We start from the raw sequence: 12,671 nt of genomic DNA on the forward strand, positions 1-12,671 counted from the left end.
ATTGTTCTGTCTGAGTTATTTTCATTAGTTACTTCATCCAAACCATCAACATGTTTATTAGACCCCATTCCTACCAGGCTGCTCAAGGAAGCCCTACCATTATTTAATGCTTCGATCTTAAATATGATCAATCTATCTTTGTTAGTTGGCTATGTACCACAGGCTTTTAAGGTGGCAGTAATTAAACCATTACTTAAAAAGCCATCACTTGACCCAGCTATCTTAGCTAATTATAGGCCAATCTCCAACCTTCCTTTTCTCTCAAAAATTCTTGAAAGGGTAGTTGTAAAACAGCTAACTGATCATCTGCAGTGGAATGGTCTATTTGAAGAGTTTCAGTCAGGTTTTAGAATTCATCATAGTACAGAAACAGCATTAGTGAAGGTTACAAATGATCTTCTTATGGCCTCGGACAGTGGACTCATCTCTGTGCTTGTTCTGTTAGACCTCAGTGCTGCTTTTGATACTGTTGACCATAAAATTTTATTTCAGAGATTAGAGCATGCCATAGGTATTAAAGGCACTGCGCTGCGGTGGTTTGAATCATATTTGTCTAATAGATTACAATTTGTTCATGTAAATGGGGAATCTTCTTCACAGACTAAAGTTAATTATGGAGTTCCACAAGGTTCTGTGCTAGGACCAATTTTATTCACTTTATACATGCTTCCCTTAGGCAGTATTATTAGACGGTATTGCTTAAATTTTCATTGTTACGCAGATGATACCCAGCTTTATCTATCCATGAAGCCAGAGGACACACACCAATTAGCTAAACTGCAGGATTGTCTTACAGACATAAAGACATGGATGACCTCTAATTTCCTGCTTTTAAACTCAGATAAAACTGAAGTTATTGTACTTGGCCCCACAAATCTTAGAAACATGGTGTCTAACCAGATCCTTACTCTGGATGGCATTACCCTGACCTCTAGTAATACTGTGAGAAATCTTGGAGTCATTTTTGATCAGGATATGTCATTCAAAGCGCATATTAAACAAATATGTAGGACTGCTTTTTTGCATTTATGCAATATCTCTAAAATCAGAAAGGTCTTGTCTCAGAGTGATGCTGAAAAACTAATTCATGCATTTATTTCCTCTAGGCTGGGCTATTGTAATTCATTATTATCAGGTTGTCCTAAAAGTTCCCTAAAAAGCCTTCAGTTAATTCAAAATGCTGCAGCTAGAGTACTGACGGGGACTAGAAGGAGAGAGCATATCTCACCCATATTGGCCTCTCTTCATTGGCTTCCTGTTAATTCTAGAATAGAATTTAAAATTCTTCTTCTTACTTATAAGGTTTTGAATAATCAGGTCCCATCTTATCTTAGGGACCTCGTAGTACCATATCACCCCAATAGAGCGCTTCGCTCTCAGACTGCAGGCTTACTTGTAGTTCCTAGGGTTTGTAAGAGTAGAATGGGAGGCAGAGCCTTCAGCTTTCAGGCTCCTCTCCTGTGGAACCAGCTCCCAATTCAGATCAGGGAGACAGACACCCTCTCTACTTTTAAGATTAGGCTTAAAACTTTCCTTTTTGCTAAAGCTTATAGTTAGGGCTGGATCAGGTGACCCTGAACCATCCCTTAGTTATGCTGCTATAGACGTAGACTGCTGGGGGGTTCCCATGATGCACTGTTTCTTTCTCTTTTTGCTCTGTATGCACCACTCTGCATTTAATCATTAGTGATCGATCTCTGCTCCCCTCCACAGCATGTCTTTTTCCTGGTTCTCTCCCTCAGCCCCAACCAGTCCCAGCAGAAGACTGCCCCTCCCTGAGCCTGGTTCTGCTGGAGGTTTCTTCCTGTTAAAAGGGAGTTTTTCCTTCCCACTGTAGCCAAGTGCTTGCTCACAGGGGGTCGTTTTGACCGTTGGGGTTTTACAGAATTATTGTATGGCCTTGCCTTACAATATAAAGCGCCTTGGGGCAACTGTTTGTTGTGATTTGGCGCTATATAAAAAAATTGATTGATTGATTGATGTGTTTTGGGGGGGTGGGAGGGATGTGACACATGCACACAATTGTGAGACACATGCACCACGTGTCACCTGGAATTTGGCCGACACCTGCCGCAGTTGGGATCGAATGGGGTCTCACAGGGCACACTCTGTCTTTCAGCCGCTGGTGTGCGTGAATAGTTGTAGTGACAGGTGTACGATACGTTAGAGGCAGCTCTGATTTTTCACAAATGGCATGCGATTTGTTGAGTGTCGGACGCAGCCTGGAGAACCGACCAGCGTTTGAAGGACCCAGTATAAAATAAGCAGAGCACGGTACAAAGGATAACAGAGTTTAATAAACATAACAGTGATGTGAAAAATATAAAAGTGCGCGGTCTGGCGTGGTGGATTGCGGTGCGCTCCCAGCAGCCCTAACGGTCCGGAGCCAGAACCGGTTCGGACCCAAGGACCCCGCCGACACCCCCCAGGTGGCCGCGACAAACCGAGTCTGTGAAAGAAGAAATCATTATGGGAGTCCACACTCAACACACAGAGAGACCACTCAAAGGTGTACAAACAGCAAACACTTCCTGGCTTAATTGCAAATCAGCTTCCCACCCTGCAGGCATAGAACACCCTGTTCACAAAACTCCACTGCAGTGGAAGCTGATTTAAATGACCAACATACAGCTCAATATAATAAGGTGTGAGGGACACCACATTTACTGACTGTATAAATGTTAGTCACAAAATCTAACGTACCTCAGGAAGTGTGCTGATGAGCGTGAGACCTCACCCCCTCCTCTTTCACAGACCATGCATCAAACCTGGACGTTCTCTGCATCCACTGATGATGAGATGGCTCTTGAGACGACGATCTCACCCGTCTGGTCACAAGGTCGAGTCTCTGGCAAATACACACTGTGTACTCCAGTCTTAAATGCCACCATGTTCCAATCCATGTAGATGCACCACAGCTGTGAGTCCTGATGAGCCGCAGGTGATCAGCCTCAGGTGATCAGGGTGAGGTCCTGATAAACTCAGCTACACAGCCACTCAGTCCCAAGTGCAAGCCACCTGGAAGGAAAAACAAAAGACAGGACAAAAGACAGAAACAAAAAGGCAGCCAGGCCCCCCCAGCCATACAACAGTACCCCACCCTCACGGGAAGCCTCCCGGCGACCACACAAACCTGGCCCAGGAGAAACACCCCCCTCCAGGGACCATGGCTGGAAACCGTATCCGCCTTCGTCTTCCAACAGAATGGTTGATGTCTTCTCCTCTGGCTGCATCTTTGCCTTTGTTTCTGTCAGTCACTTAGCACAGGTGTGGCCAGGAGTTCTTAAACCTGTGCGGTCAGCCTTTGTCCAACCATGTTCAGTCTGATTAGTCATAAAACAAAAAAGACAAACATAAACAACCAAACCACCCCCCCCCCCTCCCCAGGGGACCGTTCCATCAAACCCTGGGAAGGGGAGAAAAGAAAAACCCAAACTCAAGCTTGCAAATAAAAATGCTAACACGCCCCCCCCCCTCCCCAGAGGACCGTTCCATCAAACCCCGGGAAGGGGAGAAAAGAAAAACAACCCAAACTTAAGCTAACAAATAAAAACACGAACACCCCCCCCCCCCCAACGACATGTAGGGACCAACACCCCCCAGAGGACATCCCGCCAGCTCCAGGAGTAATAACCACAGCCGAGGTCCCTCTGGGATCCAATGTCACCCACGGGGACTCACAGTGCCTCCCAGAGGACCATTCCATCAACCCCAGGAGACGCCCCCCCTCATGACCAACGGACCCAGCCCCGGCCGTCTATGGCTAGATGGACCCACAGCCCTTTCCCCCCCAGAGGACACCACAGTCAAACCCTGAGGGCGGAAACTGGGGGGAAAAACAAAAGGAGAAAAAAAAACATACAAACAAAACAACCCCAACCCCACCCCCTTGGCGCAGTGGAAACTGGAAGCACGTCCAGTGTCACCAACCTTGACTATACCCCAGAAGCCAACCGGGAGGAGTGGAACAGCGGTTATGGCAGACGGCACAAAACGGCGCCACTCCTCCGACTTCCAAACCAGCCACCAGCTGCGGGTATATCCCACTGCCCCAAACCTCAGCCACGCCGATGGCAGACGGCTCAAAGGCGCGCTGAAGCCGGAGGTGGAAAAGGGAATCAACAAACAAAAAAAAACAACACCTCGAACCCCCCCCCCCCGGTGCAGAGGTTACCTGGGAAACGCCCAGCATAACCAAACTGCACCACTCCAGCAACGCCGACACTACGGCTCACACGGCTGGAGCCAGAGGAGAAGAGAGGGAACAAAAAGAAAATGACACAACAGACGCAGTAGCTATCATTACCCGGGGAAACGGGGCTACGACTGTAACACAGGAAGCACCGCGACCCGTGCCACAGAGCTCCGCCGTGCGCGTTCACCCATTACAGACCCACTCCTGCAGCTCCCGTTTAAACCTCTTATCCGGTCGAAGTGTGACGCGAAGCCGTCGCCAGTCACACTCCACCACGACCCACGGATAAGGCACACACAGGAACACGGCTGCATGAGCGCTCAAATCAGTATTCAGTAATGGGTTCTCCAACGCGCACCATCCGGGCGGAGAGCACCCGCAACTGATCCGGATAACTTCTGAACGTCTGCTGCCGCCTTCCCGGCGCGTTACCGTCTCTGCTACCACTGGGTCCGTGATGTTAGGCCAGAGACTACTGTTGAGTGTCGGACGCAGCCCGGAGAACCGACCAGCGTTTGAAGGACCCAGTATAAAATAAGCAGAGCACGGTACAAAGGATAACAGAGTTTAATAAACATAACAGTGATGTGAAAAATATAAAAGTGCGCGGTCTGGCGTGGTGGATTGCGGTGCGCTCCCAGCAGCGCTAATGGTCCGGAGCCAGAACCGGTTCGGACCCAAGGACCCCGCCGACACCCCCCAGGTGGCCGCGACAAACCGAGTCTGTGAAAGAAGAAATCATTATGGGAGTCCACACTCAACACACAGAGAGACCACTCAAAGGTGTACAAACAGCAAACACTTCCTGGCTTAATTGCAAATCAGCTTCCCACCCTGCAGGCATAGAACACCCTGTTCACAAAACTCCACTGCAGTGGAAGCTGATTTAAATGACCAACATACAGCTCAATATAATAAGGTGTGAGGGACACCACATTTACTGACTGTATAAATGTTAGTCACAAAATCTAACGTACCTCAGGAAGTGTGCTGATGAGCGTGAGACCTCACCCCCTCCTCTTTCACAGACCATGCATCAAACCTGGACGTTCTCTGCATCCACTGATGATGAGATGGCTCTTGAGACGACGATCTCACCCGTCTGGTCACAAGGTCGAGTCTCTGGCAAATACACACTGTGTACTCCAGTCTTAAATGCCACCATGTTCCAATCCATGTAGATGCACCACAGCTGTGAGTCCTGATGAGCCGCAGGTGATCAGCCTCAGGTGATCAGGGTGAGGTCCTGATAAACTCAGCTACACAGCCACTCAGTCCCAAGTGCAAGCCACCTGGAAGGAAAACAAAAGACAGGACAAAAGACAGAAACAAAAAGGCAGCCAGGCCCCCCCAGCCATACAACAGTACCCCACCCTCACGGGAAGCCTCCCGGCGACCACACAAACCTGGCCCAGGAGAAACACCCCCCTCCAGGGACCATGGCTGGAAACCGTATCCGCCTTCGTCTTCCAACAGAATGGTTGATGTCTTCTCCTCTGGCTGCATCTTTGCCTTTGTTTCTGTCAGTCACTTAGCACAGGTGTGGCCAGGAGTTCTTAAACCTGTGCGGTCAGCCTTTGTCCAACCATGTTCAGTCTGATTAGTCATAAAACAAAAAAGACAAACATAAACAACCAAACCACCCCCCCCCCCCTCCCCAGGGGACCGTTCCATCAAACCCTGGGAAGGGGAGAAAAGAAAAACCCAAACTCAAGCTTGCAAATAAAAATGCTAACACGCCCCCCCCCTCCCCAGAGGACCGTTCCATCAAACCCCGGGAAGGGGAGAAAAGAAAAACAACCCAAACTTAAGCTAACAAATAAAACACGAACACCCCCCCCCCCCAACGACATGTAGGGACCAACACCCCCCAGAGGACATCCCGCCAGCTCCAGGAGTAATAACCACAGCTGAGGTCCCTCTGGGATCCAATGTCACCCACGGGGACTCACAGTGCCTCCCAGAGGACCATTCCATCAACCCCAGGAGACGCCCCCCCTCATGACCAACGGACCCAGCCCCGGCCGTCTATGGCTAGATGGACCCACAGCCCTTTCCCCCCCAGAGGACACCACAGTCAAACCCTGAGGGCGGAAACTGGGGGGAAAAAACAAAAGGAGAAAAAAAAACATACAACAAAACAACCCCAACCCCACCCCCTTGGCGCAGTGGAAACTGGAAGCACGTCCAGTGTCACCAACCTTGACTATACCCCAGAAGCCAACCGGGAGGAGTGGAACAGCGGTTATGGCAGACGGCACAAAACGGCGCCACTCCTCCGACTTCCAAACCAGCCACCAGCTGCGGGTATATCCCACTGCCCCAAACCTCAGCCACGCCGATGGCAGACGGCTCAAGGCGCGCTGAAGCCGGAGGTGGAAAAGGGAATCAACAAACAAAAAAAACAACACCTCGAACCCCCCCCCCCCGGTGCAGAGGTTACCTGGGAAACGCCCAGCATAACCAAACTGCACCACTCCAGCAACGCCGACACTACGGCTCACACGGCTGGAGCCAGAGGAGAAGAGAGGGAACAAAAAGAAAATGACACAACAGACGCAGTAGCTATCATTACCCGGGGAAACGGGGCTACGACTGTAACACAGGAAGCACCGCGACCCGTGCCACAGAGCTCCGCCGTGCGCGTTCACCCATTACAGACCCACTCCTGCAGCTCCCGTTTAAACCTCTTATCCGGTCGAAGTGTGACGCGAAGCCGTCGCCAGTCCCACCCCACCACGACCCACGGATAAGGCACACACAGGAACACGGCTGCATGAGCGCTCAAATCAGTATTCAGTAATGGGTTCTCCAACGCGCACCATCCGGGCGGAGAGCACCCGCAACTGATCCGGATAACTTCTGAACGTCTGCTGCCCGCCTTCCCGGCGCGTTACCGTCTCTGCTACCACTGGGTCCGTGATGTTAGGCCAGAGACTACTGTTGAGTGTCGGACGCAGCCCGGAGAACCGACCAGCGTTTGAAGGACCCAGTATAAAATAAGCAGAGCACGGTACAAAGGATAACAGAGTTTAATAAACATAACAGTGATGTGAAAAATATAAAAGTGCGCGGTCTGGCGTGGTGGATTGCGGTGCGCTCCCAGCAGCGCTAATGGTCCGGAGCCAGAACCGGTTCGGACCCAAGGACCCCGCCGACACCCCCCAGGTGGCCGCGACAAACCGAGTCTGTGAAAGAAGAAATCATTATGGGAGTCCACACTCAACACACAGAGAGACCACTCAAAGGTGTACAAACAGCAAACACTTCCTGGCTTAATTGCAAATCAGCTTCCCACCCTGCAGGCATAGAACACCCCGTTCACAAAACTCCACTGCAGTGGAAGCTGATTTAAACGACCAACATACAGCTCAGTATAATAAGGTGTGAGGGACACCACATTTACTGACTGTATAAATGTTAGTCACAAAATCTAACGTACCTCAGGAAGTGTGCTGACGAGCGTGAGACCTCACCCCCTCCTCTTTCACAGACCATGCATCAAACCTGGACGTTCTCTGCATCCACTGATGATGAGATGGCTCTTGAGACGACGATCTCACCCGTCTGGTCACAAGGTCGAGTCTCTGGCAAATACACACTGTGTACTCCAGTCTTAAATGCCACCATGTTCCAATCCATGTAGATGCACCACAGCTGTGAGTCCTGATGAGCCGCAGGTGATCAGCCTCAAGTGATCAGGGTGAGGTCCTGATAAACTCAGCTACACAGCCTCTCAGTCCCAAATGCAAGCCACCTGGAAGGAAAAACAAAAGACAGGACAAAAGACAGAAACAAAAAGGCAGCCAGGCACGCCAGCCATACAATACGATTCCTGCTTTGTGTGCTACTCGGCTTAAATTGTGTTATGTGTGAAGGGGACCTAAAATAGATCTGTGCACTTGGAACACTGTGAAAAACCCAATTTTGAAACTTCCAAAAACTGTGTTCACTTGATGAACTCTGAAAATAATGTGGATTCACAAAGGAACATATTTGAGCTTTCGTGGCTTTACAAGGAAGACATAAATAATTTATTCAATTGTTTTGGTGGATTTTTCTTTTGCACGATCTCCATAAAATGTTCTACAAAATACACAATTTACACACACACACACACACACACACACACACACACACACACACACACACACACACACACACACACACACACACACACACACACACACACACACTTGTTATTGATGTTGTTATTCGTATTGTTCTAACCTTTATTAAAATATATTCCCTTAATTTATTTATATTTCCCCTGTGGTATTAAAATGGTATTGCGTATTTTCCTGTGTATCTGTATCGAGTTTCAAATTGTAGTATTGTGACAGTGACACCCGATGTCACGTACCTGAGTTGTGTCCTTTGTCGAACTCAGTGGCCGACCGCGTAAATTTAAAACACAGGTAGCAGCTTTTATCACAGTGGCTGTTAAATCCCAGTTTGACAGAAAAATTGCATTAAAATTACAGGACTGTAGACACATTTCCTGTCATGCATTGTCATTTAGAGTAAAAACATGACTACAGTACCTTGTTGAAAACAGCGTTATCAGCTCACAGTGTGGTGACCTGTCACAGCTTCATAACGTCGTTAATGCTATGAGACTGGTGCCACAGCCCGGTCACTCTGAATCCACCTGATCCTGTCTGATCTCAGGAGACAATAGAGAAGGTCCTGATCAGTGTTTGGCTGGGAAACCACTTAGGAACATCAGGAGCTGTTTAGAACAGGAGTTATACCAGAAAGTGCCACATTCCAAAGTGGATCTGTACGTGGAGTCGGCTGTGGCAACCACGAGCAGCTGAAAGACGAAATATAAGAAGAATGTTATTAGTCTGGTAGAGTCCATGTGTTCCCAATCATAGTATTGCTGTACTACAGCCAATAATAGTACAGCCATAATGAGAGTTTTTCATTTTACTGACGGCTGCTGTGTGTCTCATCAGGTTCAGGACTTGGGTCTGTTTCCAGTGGACACAGTCAGAGATCCTCGCGCCTGTCATCTGTGGAGAAAATCTCATCAGACTGACTTTGTGGTTCCTAAGTTTAAGGTTCACAGCTCAGTAATGGTTCTAATCATTATAATAGTGATAATCGTGATCCTAAGACTTTGTTTTTGTCTCTGTGTGTTCAGATTGATGAGTGGTACGTCAGCCCCGTTCCTCCCAGAGAAGTGACATTTTCCAGGTTGAATGACAACATACAGGAGGATTTTCTGACTGACCTGTGCAAAAAGTATGGACACGTGCAGAATGTTGAAATATGTTACGATCCTCACACCAACAAACACTTAGGAATCGCAAAAGTCGTTTTTGACACAGTGAAAGCCGCCAAAGATGCTCTTCATCACCTCCATCAGACCTCAGTGATGGGAAACATTATCCACGTAGAAAATGACCCTGAAGGTAAGACCAATGCCAGAAAGAACTCACAGTTTACGTGCTGAATGCATAAATGTTGAATTTGTTTGATACTCAGTGGTACTAATAACTTCAGGTGAAAAGAGGGCGCACTATCTCCAGCTCCTCTTAAATGGACTTTGTACTCCTTGGACTTTGCCTGTGGGTACCAGTGAGCAAGTTCAGTGCCTCATCAACAGTTTATTGGTAATTTGTTTGGCATGTTTAGAACTCTTTAAACATATCTTAATTATTATTGACAGTTCTCCGTGTTTTAATTCCATTATTCAGGATCAGAGAGGAACTTTTCAACAGGGTACTGTCTGCAGCCCCAGTAGCATTTCTACACCCCTGTCTCTGGATACAGCCTACTCCAGCATTTGGCAGGATACACCCCGTTCTCAGGGAACCCCCCAAACCCCTTGCTTGACAGCAACTCCTTTGTCCCAGGACTCTTGTTACTCCAGCCTACAGGCCACTCCGGTCCTCCAGTGGGAGTCCACCACTTCCAGTGTTTGCAAACCTTTAAGAGGAGAGCAATGCTATCGTAAACCTGCAAGATATCACAGGTCATCTACTCAAGCCTCGGACTTCAGTATAAGATTCAAGAATTACCAACACTGTAAACAGATACAGACTTTACACAACAAGAGCAGGGATGGGTTATGGGTTCAGAAGGTACACTCAATTGCAGAACCTTCTTTTCACCTTTCCCCTGTTGATCAAGTATCTCAGGATTTGGTGCCTACTACCTCTAAATCTTCGCATCTAAAGTGCAACTCCTTCAGCATCTTGAGCATTAATTTAAGCCATACGTCCTCCCGACCCGACGATGAAGAGTGCATAACAGAGTTACCGCAATCTGTGGTCAGCTCTACTGTTGACAGCCCCCACCCTCCAGCAGAGAGCTTGGACTCACGGATTGAAAGTCTGCTGACAGAGATCCAGAGGTCTGATGCTTCATATCTTGATAGGCAAGCTTTACTGTCTGATGTTCACTCTCAGGACAACCCGGGTTTGCTTTACTCAGATGAGTCAAATGACTGTACTGGAACTGCAAGTGATTCCTTAATAACCAGCCACAGAAATCCAGTGGATGCCAGTTTGACATCTGTCCTTGAAAATGACCAAGATGAGACAAGTCAGGCTGTGCTGTTTCTTCAAAGACAGTTCCACTCTGGAATTAAGACTCCATCTGACAAAGATACAGTCAGATTCCAGGTAATTTATTTCATTTATATAGCACCACATCACATCAAAGCTGCCTCAAGGTGCTTCACACAAGTAAGGTCTAACCTTACCAACCCCCAGAGCAAGCTCCCTCTGATGATTTGAGGAAGGAACCTCAAGCAGACCAGACTCAGAGGGGTGATCTACTGCTTAGGCCATTCTAACATTTACAATGTTTTTACAAAGTTTTACGAAGCTGAAGAAACAGAAAACAGAAAATCAAACAACATAAATAATATACAGAAGATGAGAAGTCCACACAGTATTTGCACCACAGGCAGGGGTCATCCAGCATTCCTCACGTAGTCAGTGGGCCTGTTCCTTCAACAGGGTCACTTTCAAATGCACACAGCAACATGCAGCACCTGCATCAGGCCTTGTATGTCCCGATCAGTCCGGCCCCCTGCGGTTTGGATCCGTCAATCCGGCAATTCCACAAGACATTGTCTGTACCTCGGACACAGAAAAAAAAAGAGCAGAATCAGTCAGCCAGAAAAACTACATCTAAAGTATAATTCATCAGCAGTAAATTGACAGGAAAATAGAGAAATTGCTAAGGTGATCACTGGCCGCTAGCCCTAAGCTTCACTAGCAGACCCAGAATTTATCTAAGATTGTGGCTGAGACCTGTTCCGTTGCAAATTAAATTTTAACCCCTTAACGCCTATTGTTGCATATATGCTACAATATTTGACTCAAATATGAAACATACCAAATTGACCAGTATGCCTGTTGTTGCTAATTTGCAACATACCATTATTATTATTATAACATTATAACATAAATTATTACCAAAATACCAAAATTACTATTTATTTTTTGTGCAAAAGTGAAATTAATAATCTCAACATTATTTACCATCTACTTAAAGGCAAAAACACACACAAAACATGTTTTTATATACAGCAATATAAATTCAGGCGTTAAGGGGTTAAAAGGGATAGGAAGCATAGTAACATACGATGCCAGTATGCTAACCATACGAGAGGGAATATACGTAGATGTGTCTTAAGTCTGGACTTGAAAGTCTGTACAGAATCTGACTGTTTTATTGAGGCAACAAGATCATTCCACAAAACAGGTGCACGATAAGAGAAAGCTCTGTGACCCACAGACTTTTTATTCACCCTAGGGACAAAGTAGTCCTGCCCCCTGTGAACGCAAAGCCCAGGCCGGTACGTAGGGTTTAAGCAGGTTAGCTAAGTAGGGAGGTGCTAATTTTATGGGTTAGGGTTAACAGAACGTTAATAATAACAGAACCTTAACATCTGACCTCACAGAAACAGGAAGCCAGTGAAGGGATGCCAAAATGGGTGTAATGTGGTTGAATTTTCCACTTCCTGTCAAGAGTCTGGCAGCAGCATTTTGAACCAATTGGAGACCCCTTAATGTTGGACTGCAGTAAAGCAGAAAATAGAACATTGCAGTAGTCCAATCTAGAGGAAACAAATGTATGGATCAGTTTCTCTGCATCAGCCATAGACAGGATGGGACGAATCTTCACTATATGTTGCAGGTGGAAGAAAGCAGTCCTCAAAATGTGTCTAATGTGTAGGTCAAAGGACAACGTAGAATCAAAATTTACCCCAAGGTTCCTCACTTTGTCAGTGTGATGTATGACACACGAACCTAGGGTAAGCGTTAACTGGTCAATTTGATGCCAATGTCTCACTGGACCAAGAACCATCATTTCAGTCTTATCAGAGTTTAAAAGTAGGAACTTGCTGGGCATGCAGCTTTTCATTGATGCAAGGCAATCCTCAAAGGATTTTATGTGGATGTTGTAATTACAATCTATCATTTTGTTCATTCATTCATATCATTTTGTGAGT

At 47.0% G+C, this 12,671-nt stretch overlaps 1 protein-coding gene across 1 annotated transcript in view; it reads left to right on the forward strand.

Moving 5' to 3' along the window:
* LOC117509708 (histone-lysine N-methyltransferase SETD1B-A-like) overlaps positions 1-12,671 on the forward strand; it is a 105,948-nt gene that overhangs the window by 22,856 nt on the left and 70,421 nt on the right. Inside the window, exons 3-6 of the mRNA XM_034169427.1 lie at positions 9,157-9,261; positions 9,345-9,615; positions 9,707-9,816; positions 9,901-10,830. Of these exons, the coding sequence (XP_034025318.1) occupies positions 9,157-9,261; positions 9,345-9,615; positions 9,707-9,816; positions 9,901-10,830 (1,416 nt within the window). The remainder of the gene's footprint in view (positions 1-9,156; positions 9,262-9,344; positions 9,616-9,706; positions 9,817-9,900; positions 10,831-12,671) is intronic.

Source organism: Thalassophryne amazonica, chromosome 5 (genome assembly GCF_902500255.1).
Source record: "Thalassophryne amazonica chromosome 5, fThaAma1.1, whole genome shotgun sequence".
Lineage (NCBI taxonomy): Eukaryota > Metazoa > Chordata > Actinopteri > Batrachoidiformes > Batrachoididae > Thalassophryne > Thalassophryne amazonica.